The sequence below is a fragment of the Oncorhynchus clarkii genome, chromosome 5 (assembly GCF_045791955.1).
Source record: "Oncorhynchus clarkii lewisi isolate Uvic-CL-2024 chromosome 5, UVic_Ocla_1.0, whole genome shotgun sequence".
NCBI classification, from domain to species: domain Eukaryota; kingdom Metazoa; phylum Chordata; class Actinopteri; order Salmoniformes; family Salmonidae; genus Oncorhynchus; species Oncorhynchus clarkii.
Window position 1 is genome coordinate 2,540,988 of NC_092151.1, and position 22,769 is coordinate 2,563,756.

Here is a 22,769-nt window from a genome sequence, read left to right on the forward strand (position 1 = left end):
TGACCTGAGTTTTGAACAACCCCCCCCTTGTTCTATGCTGGCTAAAGACCTAGCTAGCCGGATGAAAGGGTAAACGAATGAATAAAACTTTAAATGATATTAGCTGCCACCCTACAGTCAGATTTTGGCACCAGTAGAGTAGCTTTAGAGCTATATGGGACACGCCCCTCTGCAAACACACCATCTCTGATGTTGGTTACAAGCCCCTACTTATTTAAATTAGGTGAAATAATAAATCATGTTACCATTGGTGTATTAAAAGTGATGTCACCCGATCATCTTAATAATCCCGCCTCCTGAATCCAAGTGTTTGGGGGAGTAACTTTATAATCAAACTTTAGCGATGTAGAAACAACATTTATAATTTATTCATACTTCTGATCTGGTTTCATCCAAATATCATCCAATTAAAAATGAAAAACATGATTTTGATTGGTCATGACATTTAAAAGCACATTTAATTGGAAATGTACATACAAATAACTAACCATTTCTCTCAAAGTAAAAAACAGCTCACTCCATCTTCTTGGAACAGTCTGGTGGACCTATAAAATGGGATTGAACACGTGCTCATTCACTGTTTCACATGAAGAAAAACAGTCTACTGTTGGCACCTTAATTCCCTAAATGGGACCCTATTCCCTATGGGCACTCGGCAAAAGCAGTGCAATACTTAGGGAATGGGGTGGGATTTAGGACGGATACATACAGTGCTCTCCTTAGTTACAGCATACAAGCAATCTCAATACAATGAAATCCGATTTCACAGAGCTACATTACACAAAATGGCTATAATTATATATGTGATCACTCAACAACGAAAAGGTTTAATAACTCACCTTATATTGAGATTAGTGGTGCGCAGGTCAGCCGTTTCTTCTTACTCATCCGCAACCTCCCGACTATGTGATAAAAGTTTAACATTTGAGGCCCGCAATCAACCCTAACATTGAAAAGGCACTGTACAGTCAGGGAAAGCTGAATCATTTTTTGACAGGTGTTTGGAAATTGCTCCCAAGGATGAACCAGACTTGTGGAGGTCTACAATTTATTGTAGGTCTTGGCTGATTTATTTTGATTTTACCATGATGTCAAGCAAAGAGGCACTGAGTTTGAAGGTAGACCTTGAAATACATCCACAGGTACACCTCAAATTGACTCACATGATGTCAATTAGCCTATCAGAAGCTTCTAAAACCATGACATCATTTTCTGGTATTTTCCAAGCTGTTTAAAGGCACAGTCAACTTAGTGTATGTAAACTTCTGACCCACTGGAATTGTGATACAGTGAATTATAAGTTAAATAATCTGTCTGTAAACAATTGTTGGAAAAATGACTTGTGTCATGCACAAAGTAGATGTCCTAACCGACTTGCCAAAACTATAGTTTGTTAACAAGAAATTTGTGGAGTGGTTGAAAAACGAGTTTTAATGACTCCAACCTAAGTGTATGTAAACGTCCGACTTCAACTGTATGTCAGTAAGGTATTTCTGTTAATTTAAAAATGTTATATAATGTGCAAAAATGTTTAAAAACCTGTTGTCGCTTTGTCATTATGGGGTGTAATGTGTAGATTGAGGATTTAATTATTATTATTTTTTAAATCCTTTTTAGTAAAAGGCACATGACAGCCCGCTTGGAGTTTGCCAAAAGGCACCAAAAGACTGACCATGAGAAACAAGATTCTCTGGTCTGATGAAACCAAGATTGAACTCTTTGGCCTGAATGTCAAGTGTCACGTCTGGAAGAAACCTGGCACCATCCCTACGGTGAAGCATGGTGTTGGCAGCATCATGTCTGGAAGAAACCTGGCACCATCCCTATTGTGAAGCATGGTGGTCGTAGCATCATGCTGTGGGGATGTTTTTCAGCGGCAGGGACTGGGAGACTAGTCAGGATCGAGGGAAAGATGAAGGAGCAAAGTACAGAGAGATCCTTGATGAAAACCTGCTCCAGAACACTCAGGACCTCAGGCTGAGGCAAAGGTTCACCTTCCAACAGGACAGTGACCCTAAGCACACAGACAAGATAACGCAGAAGTGGCTTAAGGACAAGTCTCAATGTGCTTGAGTGGCCCAGCCAGAGCCCGGACTTGAACCCGATCTAACATCTCTGGAGACCTGAAAATAGCTGTGCAGCGACACTCTCCATTCAACCTGACAGAGCTTGAGAGGATCTGCTGAGAAGAATGGGAGAAACTCCCCAAATATAGGTGTGCCAATCTTGCTGCGTCATACCCAAGAAGACTTGAGGTTGTAATCGCTGCCAACGGTGCTTCAACAAAGTACTGAGTAAAGGGTCTGAATTCTTACGTAAATGTAATGTTTATTTTTAATAAACTGGCAAAAATGAAACAAAAAAAATATTTTGCTTTGTCATTATAGGCTACAGTGTGCAGATTGATGAGGGGGGGGGAAACAATTTAATAAATTTCAGAATAGGTCTAACGTAACAATGTGGGAAAAGTGAAGGGTTCTGAACGAGACACCTCACTTTTTTAAATATATATAAATTAGCAAAAGTGTCTAAAAACCTATTATGGTGTATTGTATGTAGATTGATGAGGAAAATAAAAAAAAATATCAATTTTGAGAGTCTCATCATTCCAGTCATAATAGTTTCAAATCAGATCAAATTTGATTTGTCAAATACAGTGCCTTGCGAAAGTATTCGGCCCCCTTGAACTTTGCGACCTTTTGCCACATTTCAGGCTTCAAACATAAAGATATAAAACTGTATTTTTTTGTGAAGAATCAACAACAAGTGGGACACAATCATGAAGTGGAACGACATTTATTGGATATTTCAAACTTTTTTAACAAATCAAAACCTGAAAATTTGGCGTGCAAAATTATTCAGCCCCTTTACTTTCAGTGCAGCAAACTCTCTCCAGAAGTTCAGTGAGGATCTCTGAATGATCCAATGTTGGCCTAAATGACTAATGATGATAAATACAATCCACCTGTGTGTAATCAAGTCTCCGTATAAATGCACCTGCACTGTGATAGTCTCAGAGGTCCGTTAAAAGCGCAGAGAGCATCATGAAGAACAAGGAACACACCAGGCAGGTCCGAGATACTGTAATGAAGAAGTTTAAAGCCGGATTTGGATACAAAAAGATTTCCCAAGCTTTAAACATCCCAAGGAGCACTGTGCAAGCGATAATATTGAAATAGAAGGAGTATCAGACCACTTTTTCCGTTACCAAACCTAGGCTACCTTGCCTTCCCATATGTGATATGTGAATGTGTAATGTTTTCCCAAACCAAAGTTCGGTACTTATTGTGGTTTTGGGGGTCACGGGTTTGGCTGTCCGGTAAATTCAATTCAAAATGTTCCTTACTTTGTCTGTTGTGACCGGATTATTACGTCGGGCCTCAAGTTTCCACTCTGAAGTCATAAAATACCAGTTGGAAGCATTTCATGTGATTTGAACTCGTTGAGAAATGCCAACTGGTTAATGACCAACAAGCTGTGTCAACCATAAACTAAAAGTACATATATCATTATTGTAAACAAATTATAGTTTTTTTTAAAAACACAATAAATAGCTTTTTATACATATATAATGTTTTGTTGCATTTAAATGCTGTTGTAGAAGCCATTTCCTCAGTAGGTGAGGTCACCATGTGGGAGAAGTGTGTGCTCAGGATGATCGTTTCCCCAATAGTAATAACCACTTGGAGGAAAGTGGATTTCTCCCCAGTCGTATGTGGTAAATTCCCTCTTCCTTGGTTACGAACGCACCGTGACACTACCTCCTTCAGTGCCAGACGCCCTGACTAATAAAAGGTGTTGTGTCTGTAGCACGGTACATCTCCCACCCCTGGGGTAATGTGATGGCCTGTCTACGATAACGGGTGCAAGAGCAAAGTATGACCCCACCACTCGCCATCGCACAGAAGTACTTCCTGGCTGCGCCTCACAAAAAGGAGTGCGCCAATTAAGATTTTAAAGTTTGATTAACGTGCACATAGGCTTTAGTTGTTTTAACAGAATAGCATGAAATGGTTTTTTTTCAGCTCTGATTTACTTGAGGAGCAGGCCCCACCACACAGAGGAGCAGGGCCCCACCACACAGAGGAGCAGGGCCCCACCACACAGAGGAGCAGGGCCCCACCACACAGAGGAGCAGGGCCCCACCACACAGAGGAGCAGGGCCCCACCACACAGAGGAGCAGGCCCCACCACACAGAGGAGCAGGGCCCCACCACACAGAGGAGCAGGGCCCCACCACACAGAGGAGCAGGGCCCCACCACACAGAGGAGCAGGGCCCCACCACACAGAGGAGCAGGCCCCACCACCCAGTTTAGGCATAGACTTTAGGCCTAGTATTTTTACTTTGTAAATATATTTTTAGAGGTATTAGAGTTCACAGTGCGGACCGAACCGAGGTCCCCGTGCCAAACGGTTCAGTACACACATACGTGTCCTGTTACACCCTTAAGAGGCCTACACGATTCACAGAGAAACTGTCATGTCTTATGGAGCATGCAGCAGTGTTGCTGAACAGATTACAACAGACAGAAAAGACTGAAATAAAACAACAAAACAGACAGATACAGGTTTCCACCGGTATAGAAAAGGGGTAACGGTACATTATATTCTAGATGTTTAGAATCTCTTTAAATGCTCTCAGGTACACCACTCAGAAATGGCGAGGGGCCTTTTTGTGACAATTGGTTGTGTTTGTTTATGTATGACAGCAGGACCAGTGTGGTGACACACACACACACAGACAGGGAGGGCAAGAGAAGAGAAAAGAGAGCGAGTGAGAGAGAGAGTGAGAGAGCGAGAGGTTAACTGTACCTGTTGCCTCTCCTTTGGTCTCTGCTCCCAGGAGGTCCAGGTCAGGGTTCATCCCACTGGGAGAGGAGGGAGTCAGGTTCCCCAACGGCCCCTCAGATCCTCCATGGTTCAGCAGGTCTTCCATCAGCTCACTACCTGCCCCAGGGAGGGTGCTCAGGCCCTGGGTCGACACCGAAGACAGGTCCTGATGTCTGGGAGAACTAGTGCTCATCATGGAAGGTTTGGAGACAGAGCTGGAGATAGAGCCTCGGAGAGGTTTGTGAGGAAAGGAGTGGCCCAGCAGAGAAGACGACACACCACCAACCAAACAGTCGGCGTCCAGCTGCAAGGGTTTGTGTGGCAATGCATGGTGGGACAGGGAATTATTAGGTTTTGGGGACTGGGAGACTGAGTGAGAGGCTAGGCCTGAGTCAGTACCTACCCCTGCTGCTAGCTGGGCTTTAGGTACTGTGTAAAAGTCCTCAGCAGTCTCCTGCTTGATCTTCTTCACTGACTTGTCCCCCTGTCCCCTGTCCTCAGACCCTGGTCTCTGGGGGCCGGGCATGCCCCCCGGGGGACCCCTCTTCCTGGGTCTGTGATGAGGCTCGTAGTCTACGTCTCCATCCTCATCCGTCGTGGCTGAAGACTCACAGACAATATCAAACAGGTTGTTGTTATACTCCTCGGTGTTGTCGTCAGCCTCGGTGTTGTCGTCGCTGCAGTTGGAGAAGTCGCAGGAGTCCCGTGTCTGGCTGCTGTCACCTCCCTTGGCCTTGGTGGAGCGGCTCAGAAACCTCTCACCTCCTGGGCTGCTCTGACGGGCTGAGGCCCCTCCCTGGACACTGAGGCTGTCTGAGTTGATGCTTCGGCTGTCCTGGAAGCAGCCCCCCCGCTCCTTTAGAATCAGAAGTCAACAAATACATTTTACATGGATCGGGAATTTGACCTGGTGGAATGGCCCTGACAACATCAGAGAGAATACAGTGAAGCATTCAGACCCCGCGACTATTATCCACATTTTGTTACAGCCTCATTCTAAAATGGATTAAGTCGTTCTCTTCCGCCTCAATCTACACACAATACTCCATAATGACAAAGCGAAAACAAGTTTAGATTTTCTTGCAAATGTACTAAAAATACCTAAGTATTCAGACCCTTTGCTATGTATGACACTCTAGATTGAGCTCAGGTGCATCATGTTTCCAATGATCACCCTTGAGATGTTCCTACAACTTGGAGTCCACCTGTGGTAAATTCAATTGATTGGACATGATTTGGAAGGGCCTTGGTCAGGGAGGTGACCAAGAACCTGATGGTCACTGACAGAGCTCCAGAGTTCCTCTGTGGAGATGGGAGAACCTTCCAGAAGGACAACCATCTCTACAGCACTCCACCAATCAGGCCTTTATGGTAGAGTGGCCAGAAGGAAGCCACTCCTCAGTAAAAGGCACATGACAGCTCACTTGGAGTTTGCCAAAAGGCACCTAAAGGACTCTCAGACCATGAGAAACAGGATTCTCTGGTCTGATGAAACCAAGATTGAACTCTTTGGCCTGAATGCCAAGCGTCATGTCTGGAGGAAACCTGGCACCATCCCTACAGTGAAGCATGGTGGTGGCAGCATCATTCTGTGGGGATGTTTTTCAGCGGCAGGGACTGGGAGACTTGACAGGATCGAGGGAAAGATGAACGGAGCAAAGTACAGACCGATCCTTGATGAAAACCTGCTCCAGAGTGCTCAGGACTTCAGACTGGTGCGAAGGTTCACCTTCCAACAGGACAAGGACCCTAAGCACACAGCAAAGACAATGTAAGGGTGGTTTCGGGACAAGTCTCAATGTGCTTGAGTGTCCCAGTCAGAGCCCGGACTTGAACCTGATCGAACATCTCTGGAGAGACCTGAAAATAGCTGCGCAGTGACGCTCCCCATCCAACCTGACAGAGCTTGAAAGGATCTGCAGAGAAGAATGGGAGAAACTCCCCAAATACAGGTGTGCCAAGCTTGTAGCACTATACCCAATAAGACTCCAGGCTGTAATCGCTGCCAAAGGTGCTTCAACAAAGTACTGAGTAAAAGGTCTGAATAATTATGTAAATGTGATATATAAAAATATAAACCTGTTTTCGCATTGTCATTATGGGGTATTGTGTGTAGATTGATGAGGGGGGAGGGGGCTGTAACGAAACAGTCACAGGAAAAAGTCACAGGGTCAGAATACTTCCTATATGACCTTTCTATAAACTAGGGTACCAGAGGATGGGTACCAGAGGATGGGTACCAGTGAGGATTTCCCTGAAAAGGTGTTTCAGCTTTTAGAAGTCATTGATAATAATCTGACAATGTTTTAATGTCATGGGGCGGCAGGGTAGCCTAGCCTAGTAACCGGAAGGTTGCAAGTTCAAATCCCTGAGCTGACAAGGGACAAATCTGTCGTTCTGCCCCTGAACAGGCAGTTAACCCACTGTTCCTAGGCCGTCATTGTAAATAAGAATTTGTTCTTAACTGACTTGCCTAGTTAAATAAAGGTAAAATACATTTTTAAAAAATGAAGATGGGGGATCATAATCAATAACATCATAGTTATAATCAATAACATTCACAAGTTGATTTAAAACCGGTTTTTAACTGTTTTATTTGTCCAAATCCCAAGATTGTGTGACATAAAACATGACTTGCATTTTGGCTGTTGGATAGTTTGTGTATAGAGATCTCATTACATTTTGGCAGTGTAAACTGACGTTAAATTAGACATCGAACCAGGTATCAGGCTGTTGGATAGTTTGTGTATAGAGATCATTACATTTTGGCAGTGTAAACTGACGTTAAATTAGACATTGAACCAGGTATCAGGCTGTTGGATAGTTTGTGTATAGAGATCTCATTACATTTTGGCAGTGTAAACTGACGTTAAATTAGACATCGAACCAGGTATCAGGCTGTTGGATAGTTTGTGTATAAAGATCTCATTACATTTTGTGTGTCTTTATGTTACAGGTGAAAACGGTTTTCATGGACACACAAATCCCAAATTATGGAATGCTTCTAACCGAGAGTCACTTTACATTGACACTTAAAACCCTGTTCACTCATGACTGCACGGCCAGGCATGACTCCAACACCATCGTTAAGTTTGCCGATGACACAACAGTGGTAGGCCTGATCACCGACAACGACGAGACAGTCTACGGGGAGGTCAGTGACCTGGTCGTGTGGTGCCAGGACAACAACCTCTCCCTCAACGTGATCAAGACAAAAGAGATGATTGTGGACTACAGGAAAAGGAGGACCGAGAACGCCCCCATTCTCATCGACGGGGATGTAGTGGAGAAGGTTGAGAGCTTCAAGTTCCTTGGTGTCCACATCACCAACAAACTAACATGGCCCAAGCACACCATGACAGTCGTGAAGAGAGGCACGAGAAAACCTTTTCCCGTCAGGAGACTGAAAAGATTTGTCGTGGGTCCTCAGATCCTCAAAAGGTTTTACAGCTGCACCATCGAGAGCATCCTGACGGGTTGCATCACCGCCTGGTATGGCAACGTCTCAGCCTCTGACCGCAAGGCACTACAGAGGGTATTGCGTACGACCCAGTACATCACAGGGGCCAAGCTTCCTGCCATCCAGGACCTATATACTAGGTGGTGTCAGATAAACGCCCTAAAAATTGTCAAAGACTCCAGCCACCCTAGTCATAGACTTCTCTCTGCTACCACACGGCAAGCAGTACCGGAGTGCCAAGTCTAGGTCCAAGAGGCTCCTAAACAGCTTCCACCCCCAAGCCATAAGACTCCTGAACATCTAATCAAATGGCTACCTAGACTATTTGCATTGCCCCCCCCCCCCCTTTACACTGCTGTTATTATCTATGCATAGTCACTTTAATAACTCTACCTACATGTACAGATTACCTCAATTACCTTGACTAACCTGTAGCCCCACGCATTGACTCTGTACAGTACCCACTGTATAGTCTCCACATTGACTCTGTACCGGTACCCCCTGTATATAGTCTCCACATTGACTCTGTACCGTAACACCCTGTATATAGCCTCCACATTGACTCTGTACCGTAACACCCTGTATATAGCCTCCACATTGACTCTCTACCGTAACACCCTGTATATAGCCTCCACATTGACTCTGTACGGTTGTTACGGATACAGTTATCCTGTGTGTGTATCCTGTGTGTGTGTGTGTTTCTTTTCTCTCATTCTCCCCTCACAGGTGAAAATCATCACTCCCCAATCAGTCAACAATCAACCCATCAATCAGAAGACACACCTCCTCCTGTTTCCTACCCTATCACAGTTCCTTCCCCATGGTTTAAAAACCCCATCATTTGTTTGTTCTTGGTAGATTTCAGGAGAGCTCAATCTTTGTAATGCCATGTTGGTAGATCTCTGCTCTTGATAGATTTCAGTAGCTCAATCTTTGTAATGCCATGTTGGTAGATCTCTGCTCTTGATAGATTTCAGTAGCTCAATCTTTGTAATGCCATGTTGGTAGATCTCTGCTCTTGATAGATTTCAGTAGCTCAATCTTTGTAATGCCATGTTGGTAGATCTCTGCTCTTGATAGATTTCAGTAGCTCAATCTTTGTAATGCCATGTTGGTAGATCTCTCTCTTTGTGTATTAATTAACCTCTTCTTTTGTTTGAGCACCTCCAAATCACTTTGTCATCTCCTGTGAGTATTGTTTTTGCTTATGGTGTTTGCTGGTGGGAAAAGGGGAAACCAAGACAAGTCGCCCATGGGCATACACTACCCGTAGGTAAACTTTGTTAAAACACACTAGTTAGAACTGGGCGGACCACCCACTGTATTTTTGGTTAGTTAGTTAGCTGTTGTTGAAATAGGCTAGTCTAGCTTAGGGGTGTTTTGAATACTTATTGTTTCTTTCCTTGGGTCCAGCTCAGCCCCTTTTTCCTGCTTCCCCCCATTACCGTGTGTTTAGAAATAAACCCTGAGTTTGACGGTATTATTTCGGTTGTCGTGGTTATTTCGTTCACTTTTACTTTGTCACTATTATAATTTACATGAGTTATGTTACGGGTCTCACTACCATCCCCCCTAGACTGTCGGGCCAAAAGGGATTCGTAACAACGGTAACACCCTGTATATAGCCTCCACATTGACTCTGTACCGTAACACCCTGTATATAGCCTCCACATTGACTCTGTACCGTAACACCCTGTATATAGCCTCCACATTAACTTGGTACTGGCGGTGCCGTACAGTCCTAGCCCTGCAGTTCCGTAGCCCTGAGGAGTCGTACACTCCTAGCCCTGAGGAGTCGTACACTCCTAGCCCTGAGGAGTCGTACACTCCTAGCCCTGAGGAGTCGTACACTCCTAGCCCTGAGGAGTCGTACACTCCTAGACCCGAGTTGCCGTACAGTCCTAGACCCGAGTTGCCGTACAGTCCTAGACCCGAGTTGCCGTACAGTCCTAGACCCGTGTTGTCGTATAGATGGAGTTGTCATGACGTTGCCCTCTTTGGGTACAGCAAGCCCCATCCCCCTCTCCCTGCCTCCCCCTTGCCTCCTTCAACTAGGCTGCTGTGGTCAGAGAGAGGTCGTAAATTCCTTAGGAGAAGACCCTGCCTCATGGACACACAGTATAAGAGACAGAGTGAAGTTTCATAGAGAACAAAGGAATTTCTTCCACCTCACAGAGCTTGAGGTCCGAACAAATTTCAGGTTCCGGAGAAAGTGTAAAAGATGGGTGAAGAATCCAGCTACGAACTGGTCCGTTTGTTACTTGGTGAAGCTCATGGGAGACGGTGTGACCACATTACCATAACGCTGTTTATATAATAGCCTCAGATATGAGGTTTACATCTAATTGTTGTATAAGATGAATGAGTGAGTATGATACTGTTTGTAAAATTGTGTGATGTGATTTTGGACTGTTTAATGAAGGAAACTCCAATTCTCTTTTGAGTTGAACTAAATCAGAGGACCGCCACTGAGCCCAGTTAGGGTCAGGCATCCTGGGACAGCCCCTTTTCTGCAATTCCGAATAAAACCCCAACTTTGAGAAATTCTCAAGTAGACCATGTTTTCCTCCATTACGAGGGGACAAAGGTTGTAGACCATTGCTGAATCTTCTAACCATACCACGTGGTTAAACTCTTAGACTATCGATACCGACAGAATAAGAACAAGTCTTTGATATTAATTACTAGTCTGCAGCTAGGAATTCGGTATCATTGAAGAACGACAACCGCCGAAACAGCCATTCTACAACAACATGAATGAATGTCACTCTGAACTATCCCCTCTAACCACGAGAGAGAGAGACGGACAATTCTACAAAAGAAACACACTTTTCAAGAGCGATCAAGACGACACAGTGAGCGTAAATATATATATTGATTGCAATTGTTCCCGAATGAGTGAGCGTTCATGTGCAAAGGATTAGCATTTCAATTGTTATAATTATCAACTCTGTAGTAACTTCTCAGCTGACCTCCACTCCCCGTTTTGTCCACCAAGCCACGATGCCGGTTTAGCCCACATTCCCTTATCATTTCTTGTAACCATATTTACTTTGTTTGTTTATGCATTTCTGTGAATTACTTAGTTAGTTATAAATAAATGATTTAAGACAATTGATGTATGGATGACTCATAGTGAAGACTGGGTTCGTGCAGATAACCAACAATTTACGACGTTTGGAATGAGACTGACGTGAGGTAAAGTAAATAATTCATTATTTCGAAGACTAATTGATCAGATAAAATATCTGAAAGGTTATATTAGGAAATTATAACTTTGTAATCTGAATATTTTCCTTGGTGCCCCGACTTCCTAGTTAATTACGGCTACATGATTAATCAATTTGATCGTGTAATACTAATTACAGAGAATCTTTGATAAAAACTAAAAGTCTTCAGTTTAATGACAGACACGACAGAGTTATGGGCCAATTTGCATATATTAACTTTTATTCCTCTGAGTTCACATTTGGAACTGCATGAAAATAATTGTTATTTTAGTTTCAAACCATTGAAACCATTTAGAAATGTTTATCCCAATGTCACATTATTTACAGAAAAACAAACTGTCCACTGATTGTAAACTCTTACAGTACTGGGTTGAACCCCCTTTGCCTCCAGAAAAGCCAGACTTCGTCAGGGAAAGTTGCTCAATCGGTATCAAGGGACTTAAGGCATGCCAGCAAAACATTCCTCGCTCCATTAAATCACCGCCACCAGCCTGTAGTGTTGACACCAGGCAGGATGGGGCCATGACTCATACCGCTCTGCTGCTCATTTTTTCTTTACCTTTATTTAACTAGGCAAGTCAGTTAAGAACAAATTCTTATTTTCAATGACGGCCTAGGAACAGTGGGTTAACTGCCTTGTTCAGGGGCAGAACGACTGCTCGGGGATTTGAACTTGCAACCTTCCGGTTACTAGTCCAATGCTCTAACCACTAGGCTACCCTGCCGTCCCTCATGCTAAATACTGAGCGCCATCAGCTTGACAACAGGAACCGGGATTCGTTGGACCAGGCAATGTTTTTCCACTCCTCTATTGTCCAGTGTTGGCCGTTGGAGCCACTTCCTCTTGTTTTTTTATCTGATTGGAACCTGGTGTGGTCATCTGCTGCAATAGCCAATCCGTGAAAAGGACCGACGAGTTGTGTTCCGAGAAGCCGTTTCTGCACACCACTGTTGTACTGCACCGTTATTTGCCTGTTCGTGGACCACCTTTTAGCTTGCACGATTCTTGCCATTCTCCTTCGACATCTCATCGACGAGCTGATTTTGGCAACAGGATTGCCACTGACCGGATATTTTTATGTTTGTCGCACCATTCTCGGTAAACCCTAGACACTGTCGTGCGTGAAAAGCCCAGGAGCCCAGCCGTTTCTGAGAACCGGAGCATTGGAACTGGCACACCTGGCACCGACAATCATACCACGCTCAGTCGTGTAGGTCACTTGTTTTACCCATTCTAACATTCAATTAAACAGTAACTGAATGTCTCGATGCCTGCCTGCCTGCTTAATATAGCAAGCCACGGACACGCGACTCACTGTCTGGAGGAGCGAACCATTTTTGTGAACGGGGTGGTGTAAACTGGCCACAGTGTACATTGCAGTGCCATAAATGCCTATCCTGGGCTCCAGTCGGTTTCTGCCCTCTTGCCAACCCAAACATGTTCAGCTTGTCAATAGAACAGTCAAAATCACAAACATCTGGGACAAAAAAAAAAACACCTACCTTCTGGCCTGTTTTACAGGTGGCGGGGAGGGGCCAGTGGTAGGCGTGGCCCGCGCTGCACCCCCACATGGCGGTCAGGTTCCCATGGGAACCCTCGGTAAGCAGGTGTTTGAGGTTCGGGATGAGAGCACAGATGGTGCCGTGACTGTGGGCCCAGCGGACCAGCTTAGACAGGTTCTCTGAAGAAGTGTGCAAGCAGTCTTCCATCGTGAGTTGGAGCCGTTTCCCCTATGGAAAAATGTATATTACTTATTCATAATAGAAGTGTGAGTTCAAATCAAAATCTAATCAAACTTCGTCACACGCGCCTAATACAATAGGTGTAGACTTTACCATGAAATGCTTACTTAAAGGCCCTTAACAGTGGCCCTTAAAGGCCCTTAACAGTGCAGTTTAAGAAGAACATATTTACCAAGTAGACAAATACAAAGTAATAATAAAAAGTAATTGTTAGTGTAATTTAATTAATATATATATATATATATATATATATATATATATATATATATATATATATATATATATATATATATTATTGAAAACCCTTAATCTATTTTATGAGAATTTGTAAGATTATTTTTTGCATAAAATAGACGGAGACCAGTCTTTTTAATAATAGGTAACAGAATTTATTCTCCCACTTAACCAACAGCAACAGTTTATATACAGATCATGACGTCATTTCATTGCTTTAACAGAATCCCCTCCTCTCGACCGGGACAAAGTGAGGTGAAAAGTTCATTCTAACTTACTAACACACTCCCAGGTAACTTTTGACCCCTCAACATTATCGATCACCACTGAGCTGACAGTTCTAATTAACAGATAACCTAGGAATGCACTCACTGTCTTATCTAAAAACCCCAGAGCTAAGTTTCTGTGGGTTCAACCATAGGTTAACGACCTTATGGGTTGGGGACTGTGAAAACACATTCGTTTCTTCCTAGTTGGAATGGTGTTCATTAACTTTAATTACTCCTTGTCCATGTCACACAATCCCATCGTATGAACTCATATTGTTAATCAGATATAATAAAACAGAGTATTTTATTTGTAACTAAGTTTACTTACAGTTCCATTTAAAATGATTTGTTCAGTCATTTAATCATAATTTTACCAACAGTAATACAATAAGAATAACGAGGCTAAATACAGGGAGCATCAGTACAGAGTCAGGGTGTAGGGGTACAGGCTAGTTGAGGTAATCTGTACATGTAGGTGGGGGCAAAGTGACTATGCATAGGTTACAAACAAACAGCAGCAGTGTACAAAAGGGAGGGGGAACGGGGGTGGGGGTCAATGTAAATTGTCCGGTGGCGATTTTATGAATTATTCAACAGTCTTATGGTTTGGGGGGGGGGGGTAGAAACGGTTAAGGAGCATTTTGGTCCGAGACTCGGCGCTCCAGTACCACTTGCTGTGTGGTCTCTGACAATTTTATAGGCTTTCCTCTGACACCGCCTGGATGGCAGGAAGCTTGGCCCCCGGTGATGTATTCACCCTGCCTTACGGGCAGATGCCGAGCAGTAATAGGTCATCTGTCTGGCCCAGCGGCTTTGTGAACGTTGACCTGTTTAAAGGTTTTGTTCACATTGGCTACCGAGAGCGTTATTACACAGTCATCCAGCACAGCTGGTGCTCTCGTGCATGCTTCAGGGTTGCTTGCCTCGAAGCGAGCATAAAAGGCATTTAGCTCGTCTGGTAGGCTCACGTCACTGGGCAGCTCGAGTCTGGGTTTCCCTTTGTAGTCTGTAATAGTTTTTAAGCCCTGCCACATCTGACGAGCATCAGAGACGGTGTAGTACGATTTAATCTTAGTCCTGTATTGATGCTTTGCCTGTTTGATGGTTCGTCTGAGGGCATAGCGGGATTTCTTATAAGTGTCCGGATTAGTCTCCCGCTCCTTGAAAGCGGCAGCTCTAGCCATTAGCTCGATGAGAATGTTGCCTGTAATCCATGGCTTCTGGTTGCGATATGTACGTACAGTCACTGTGGGAACGACGTCAACGATGCACATCCGTGTCTTGCATTCCTCAATGCCATTGGATGAATCCCGGAACATATTCCAGTCTGTGCTAGCAAAACGGTCCTGTAGTGTAGCATCCGGGTCATCTGACCACTTCCGTTTTGAGCAACACGGAATTCACTGGTACTTCCTGCTTTAGTTTTTGCTTTTAAGCAGGAATCAGGGAGGATAGAATTATGGGCAGATTTCCTAAATGAAGTGCGATGGAGAGCTTTGTATGCATCTCTTTGTGTTGAGTAAAGGTGGTCTAGGATTTTGTTTTTTCCCTAGTTGCACATGTGACATACTGGTAAAATGTTGGTTAAACTGATTTAAGTTTGCCTGCCTTAAAGTCCCTGGCCACTAGAAGCCCCACTTCTGGGTGAGCATTTTCTTCTTTGCTTATGGCCTTGTAGAGTTGGTTGAGAGCGGTCTTAGTGCCAGTATTGTTCTGTGGTGGTAAATAGATGGCTACGAATAATATAGATGAGAACTCTCTTGGTAGACAGTGTGGTCTACAGCTTATCATTAAGTATTCAGGGGCCAAATGGGATCTAGTCATTCTGCATTAACGCCCGCTCCCTTGTCAGGGCTAAATGGGATCTAGTCATTCTGCATTAACGCCCGCTCCCTTGTCAGGGCTAAATGGGATCTAGTCATTCTGCATTAACACCCGCTCCCTTGGCAGGGCTAAATGGGATCTAGTCATTCTGCATTAACGCCCGCTCCCTTGTCAGGGCTAAATGGGATCTAGTCATTCTGCATTAACGCCCGCTCCCATGTCAGGGCTAAATGGGATCTAGTCATTCTGCATTAACGCCCGCTCCCTTGGCAGGGGCTAAATGGGATCTAGTCATTCTACATTAACGCCTGCTCGCTTGTCAGGGCTAAATGGGATCTAGTCATTCTGCATTAACACCCGCTCCCTTGGCAGGGCTAAATGGGATCTAGTCATTCTGCATTAACGCCCGCTCCCTTGGCAGGGCTAAATGGGATCTAGTCATTCTGCATTAACGCCCGCTCCCTTGGCAGGGCTAAATGGGAATCTAGTCATTCTGCATTAACACCCGCTCCCTTGGCAGGGCTAAAACACAGGTTTCTTCCTAGGTTTCTGCCTTTCTAGGGAGTTTTTCCTAGCCACCGTGCTTCTACATCTGCTTTGCTTGCTGTTTGGGGGTTTCAGGCTGGGTTTCTGTACAGCACTTTGTGACATCGGCTGATGTAAAAAGGGCTTTATAAATACATTTGATTGATTTTCCACAACATGTTCATTGATCCTCTCGTTTTAGTAGGGTCTGCTTTGTTCGACATGTTAGGAGTTGAGACATAAATAGGGTATTATTAGAAAGGTCAAGGTCTCCTCTATTCCAGTCAAATAGTGTCTCAATGTGTTTCGGTGTCCATATGACCTCGTGTTGGACCAAACCTCAAATGCAAATAGCAAGTTAACACTGCTTGTTGTCAAAGAGGAAGAAGTTGCGAGTGGCATGGGGAGGGGCTTGGCGTCTGTGACCCCCCCCCCCCAAAAAAATAAGCAGTTGACAGCATCATTTTCAATTTAAGTTTTTATGAATATACAACTGAATTTTTAACATTGATTTCCAATGGTATTGTATTTAATCTGGTAAAAGCTGCTGAATGTGTCCAAAAACTGCAATTTATTTGTAGATGATCTACCAGGGTTTGCCCTGCCTACTATCCTGTAATGGCTAATGGAGCACGTTACAATCTGCTAGCAACAGTCCGCTCACACTCACCACTGCTCAACTCCATAGTAATTCGTAGAGTTGAGTTTAAGGCCTTTGTGCAGACTGTACGTCAGATTCAGTCTTTTACGATTATCACATCACTGTATGTGATATTAATTAAAATCTTGATATCAAGCTGGTTAAATTGGTACAGGCTTACGTCAACATCAGCGGTGTATTTGATCTATGCATGTACCAGCAGCGCAAGCCTCTCGTACCAGCAGCGCAAGCCTCTCGTACCAGCAGCGCAAGCCTCTCGTACCAGCAGCGCAAGCCTCTCTACGGTTATGCGCGAGAGAAGTGAGTTCAGAAAAACTGAACATATGAATCTTTAAAAAAAGTTTACACATATAAACTTCATATGTCCCAAGTCAGAATCAAAAGAAGCTTCCCCAAAATAACATGGTAGAACGTTTATTTTGTTTGGATATTTTCTGCATTTATCAAAATTCCATCATGTAAACAAGATTATTAGGGAAATCGTTCCTTCTTGCACAGCATGTAAATGTTTAAAAATCAAACTATTATATTACTCTGACAAATTGTGTGCATACTCAAGTGTTCCTATTGGTCAGTCACTGGGATCAGCTCGGAACACCTGACACGATAAAGACACCACCAGAACGGTCAGAGCCTACGACCTAGACCCTGTTACACTGAACGAGCCAAGATGTCCAACAATCGTTTACGATGTAAAAATGTGCCAACGATGTGGAAGTGTCTGCAAAATCACAGCATAAGACAGCTAAAATCATACAGTCTGTAGAGGGTTTAAGGCCGGGAATACACTACACAACCTTAACATGAATTCGCTACATTTTTGCCATCTCAGACAAATATTCATGATCTGGCTGAAATCCTATGAACTTGGGCTAGGATCATTACGTTGAGACTCGCATAGTTTGAGCAGGTCAAGGACGCACCAATGATGGCTGTTCTGTTCTCCAGACCCCTGTCGGATGTCCTGACATGTCCTAAATTTAGGGTTTGCATGTTATAGTATGAGCAGTGCTACAGCATGATTGGGCAAGGACTGCTCCCAATAGCCATTGAGCATTCAGCATGTGAGACTAAAACAATGGGCGGATTCAATTATGTTGAGCCCAGGCCGATGCCTGTCACATCTGGTGAAAACGGGGAGGGAGGCATGTCCTTCTCAAATGGAACAGCTCTGTCATTTTGTCAACAAGGCAGCATGGTGCATCGCCCATAAACATACATATATTTTCCATAAAATACATATTTTAACATTTTCTAATTAGTTTTCATTGGGAAGGAAGAAAAATACGTTTTATCAAAAGCAATCCCTTTTGCAAGGGAAACCACAGAATCCTTGGTACTTACATAAAACCTCCACTCACCCGAGGCAACAGGCAAAGCAAAACGAACCAATATTACATCAGTGTCCTACATTACATGACAGAAATAAATAAAAAATATAACGACATGAAATTAAGACCATATTCTGCGCCTCAATACTTTAAAAAAAATACATCGGCACCTATTTGTTTTCTTCCTACGACAACCGAGAAAAGCAGGGCAGGATCAACTAGGAACTCATTGTGTGAACACCCTCGTCCTGTGGTTTTAGGGTGGATGGGAAGAAAGACTTGGGGACAAGGACATCGGGAAATGTGAGCACGTCCAAGTTGTTACGATTTCAGAAGTCGTGTAGTGTGTACCGAGCATAAGACAACTACGGCAAAGAACGGCCTACTGTTACAATTACTAGATATTTAGCAACACATAAAATATTGTTCATAGCCCATTTTGTTATCAGTGGCTAACACATTGATATAATGTTAATTCTGGGCTGGCTAGTCATTTCAACCTTTCTGCATATCGCTACCTATCTAGCTTGCTAATTATCTAGCTGGGCCCGCGGCTAACATAACACACCCGAGCTAGCCAGTTATCTTGCTAGCTATTCAGCTATTTCAAATCAAACAGCAGCCCGAATGTGAAGCTAGCTTTCGTCTACGGCTAACTAGCTAGCTACGGTCGTTAGCGTGATCCGACTCATAGAACAAAGAGACGCCTATCTCTCTGTTATTGTCAATAAACACTTACCTTTACACCGGAGACTCTTCATATAGATATTTCTTCTAATATAAAAGGAAGGAGTTGTTTGGGATGATAATAAGTAACAATCAGCGGTCAAAGCAAGCGATAGACCACTCCGACTAGCTGGATAGTGAGAGATATTTTATTCTTCTTCTTCTCCAAAACATAGAAATAAAACGAGGCCTTACCGGAAATACGTCGATTCGGATATGTAGCTACGTCATCGTGTTGTTATGAGAGATGAAAATGATCATCTTATTCATAATAAATACAAATACAGGACAATTTGTAACATGTACAAAACATGTGGAAGGATGAGAAAACTGAGGACAAAGTATGGGTTGATGTTAGGCTCATTGTATTAACAAAACTGGAAAGTTAAACTTAAAAAAAAAATTTAAAACATGTTTACATTCATTAAATCAATAGGGGGAATTCAAAAATAACTCACACTAGCTGCTTTTTAATTTTATTTCTAGAAAATGTAGATGGGTTTAGACTGTTGATAAGAACCCTCCACCGGTAATGTTATCAACTTTACCCACAAATAAATCTGGTTAGTGTACAGTGCATCCTCATTTTATTGCGTTACAGCCTTATTCTAAAATGTATTAAACCGTGTTTTCCTCGTGAATCTAAACAAAATACCCCATAATGGCAAAGCAAAAACAGGTCTTTAGAATTTTTTGCAAATGTATGAAATAAAAAAAAACATATCACATTTAGTAGGATAAAATGTATGCTCTCACTACTGCAAGTCTCTCTGGATAAAAGTGTCTGCTAATTGACAAATGTAAATTCATCACAAACTCAGTACTTTGTTGAAGCATCTCTGTCAGATTACAGCCTCCAGTCTTCTAGGGTACGATGCTACAAGCTTGGCACACCTGTATTTGGGGAGTTTCTCCCATTCTTCTCTGCAGATCCTCTCAAGCTCTGTCTGGTTGGATAGGCAGAGTCGCTGTATAGATATATTTGCACATATGGGCATTTCCACCGCCATTTCTCGCATAGTACATTTTACTGACACAAAAAGATCTGTTCGACATTTATAAAATTGTCCGGACACTTCCTATTTCTTCAGCTGTTGTGATTTTTTTTATTATTATGGCATGACTTTACTGTGGATGTAAATGTGGTTACTGTTCCGACCAGCAAAATACATTTATGAACCGGTTCCACCCAAAACAAAAGTACCAGTTTTTGTAATAAATAAATCCTATCTGATAACTCTAGTAGCTTAAACTCTGAGAGGAAAAAAGGTTCCTTATAGAACCAAAAAGGGTTCCATCGCATACAGAGCATTCGGAAAGTATTCAGACCCCTTCCCTTTTTCCACATCGTTAAGTTACAGCCTTATTCTAAAATCAATTGATTTAAAAAAAAAATCCTCATCAATCTACACAAAATACCCCATCAAGACAAAGCAAAAACAGGTTTTTAGAAATGTTTGCAAATGTATTAAAAATAATAAATAACTGAAATACCTTATTTACATAAGTATTCAGATCCTTTGCTATGAGACTCAAAATTGAGGGATGTTTTTCAGCGGCAGGGACTGGGAGACTAGTCAGGATCGAGGGAAAGATTCATGGAGCAAAGTGCAGAGATCCTTGATGAAAACCTGATCCAGAGCACTCAGGACCTCAGACTGGGGTGAAGGCTCACCTTCCAACAGGACAACGACCCTAAGCACACAGCCAAGATAATGCAGGAGTGGCTTTGGGACAAGTCTCTGAATGTCCCTATGGCCCAGCCAGAGCCCAGACTTGAACCTGATCGAACATTTCTTGAGAGACCTGAAAATAGCTGTTCAGCGATGCTCCCCATCCAACCTGACAAGAGCTTGAGAGGATCTGCTGAGAAGAATGGGAGAAACTCTGCAAATACAGGTGTGCCAAGCTTGTAGCGTTGTACCTAAGAAGACTCGAGGCTGTAATCGCTGCCAAAGGTGCTTCAGCAAAGTACTGAATAAAGGGTCTGAATACTAATGTGAATGTGATATTTCAGGGTTTTTTTATATACATTTGCAAACATTTCTTACCGTGTTTTTGCTTAGTTGTAATGGGATTTTGTGTGTATATTGAGGGGAAAAAACTATTTAATTTGAATAATGCTGTAACATAACAAAATGTGGAAAAAGTCAAGGGATCTGAATCATTTCCAAACGCACTGTAAATGGAACCCTAGAGGTTCTATATAGAACACTGTCAGAACCCTAGAGGTTCGATATAGAACCCTGTCAGAACCCTAGAGGTTCTATATAGAACCCTGTCAGAACCCTAGAGGTTATATATAGAACCCTGTCAGAACCCTAGAGGTTATATATAACCCTGTCAGAACCCTAGAGGTTCTATATAGAACCCTGTCAGAAACCTAGAGGTTCTATATAGAACCCTGTCAGAACCCTAGAGGTTCTTCTTCACTGAACCCTGCCTGGTGCCATTTATGAATTATGGCTACTATTATTAAATTAAAATATGTTGAGCTTAGAATATAATTTAATAAACAATTTAATAAATGGACAAAAGAATAACCGTTTTAATTTGTCATTATATGCAAACATCATTTGGAAATATGTTTGACCCTGTACCGGTACCCCCTGTATATAGCCTCCGCATTGACTCTGTACCGGTACCCCCTGTATATAGCCTCCACATTGACTCTGTACCGTAACACCCTGTATATAGCCTCCACTTGACTCTGTACCGTAACACCCTGTATATAGCCTCTACATTAACTCGGCACCGTAACACCCTGTATATAGCCTTCACATTGACTCTGTACCGTAATACCCTGTATATAGTCTCCACATTGACCCTGTACCGGTACCCTCTGTATATAGCCACCACATTGACTCTGTACCGTAATACCCTGTATATAGTCTCCACATTGACCCTGTACCGGTACCCCCTGTATATAGCCTCCACATTGACTCTGTACCGTAATACCCTGTATATAGTCTCCACATTGACCCTGTACCGGTACCCTCTGTATATAGCCACCACATTGACTCTGTACCGTAATACCCTGTATATAGCCTCCACATTGACTCTGTACCGGTACCCCCTGTATATAGTCTCCACATTGACCCTGTACCGGTACCCCCTGTATATAGTCTCCACATTGACTCTGTACCGGTACCCCCTGTATATAGTCTCCACATTGACCCTGTACCGGTACCCCCTGTATATAGTCTCCACATTGACCCTGTACCGTAACACCCTGTATATAGCCTCCACATTGACTCTGTACCGGTACCCCCTGTATATAGTCTCCACATTGACCCTGTACCGGTACCCCCTGTATATAGTCTCCACATTGACCCTGTACCGGTACCCCCTGTATATAGTCTCCACATTGACTCTGTACCGTAACACCCTGTATATAGTCTCCACATTGACCCTGTACCGGTACCCCCTGTATATAGTCTCCACATTGACTCTGTACCGGTACCCCCTGTATATAGTCTCCACATTGACCCTGTACCGGTACCCCCTGTATATAGTCTCCACATTGACCCTGTACCGTAACACCCTGTATATAGCCTCCACATTGACTCTGTACCGGTACCCCCTGTATATAGTCTCCACATTGACCCTGTACCGGTACCCCCTGTATATAGTCTCCACATTGACCCTGTACCGGTACCCCCTGTATATAGTCTCCACATTGACCCTGTACCGGTACCCCCTGTATATAGTCTCCACATTGACTCTGTACCGGTACCCCCTGTATATAGTCTCCACATTGACCCTGTACCGGTACCCCCTGTATATAGTCTCCACATTGACCCTGTACCGTAACACCCTGTATATAGCCTCCACATTGACTCTGTACCGGTACCCCCTGTATATAGTCTCCACATTGACCCTGTACCGGTACCCCCTGTATATAGTCTCCACATTGACCCTGTACCGGTACCCCC

The 22,769-nt window shown here is 43.3% G+C and overlaps 1 protein-coding gene across 3 annotated transcripts in view; it reads right to left on the minus strand.

Moving 5' to 3' along the window:
* Window positions 1-19,027, minus strand: part of LOC139408253 (uncharacterized protein KIAA1958) — a 34,818-nt gene extending 15,791 nt beyond the window's left edge. For 2 of the 3 annotated variants that reach the window (XM_071151931.1, XM_071151930.1), the window contains exons 1-3: window positions 18,848-19,018; window positions 13,025-13,252; window positions 4,814-5,687 (exon numbers count right to left, since the gene is read on the minus strand). In XM_071151931.1, coding sequence (XP_071008032.1) covers window positions 4,814-5,687; window positions 13,025-13,231 — 1,081 coding nt within the window. In that variant the 5' untranslated portion in view covers window positions 13,232-13,252; window positions 18,848-19,018. Of the gene's footprint in view, window positions 1-4,813; window positions 5,688-13,024; window positions 13,253-18,847 lie in introns of all 3 variants that reach the window. The other variant, XM_071151932.1, reaches the window with a different exon arrangement.
* Between the last annotated feature and the right edge of the window lie 3,742 nt (window positions 19,028-22,769).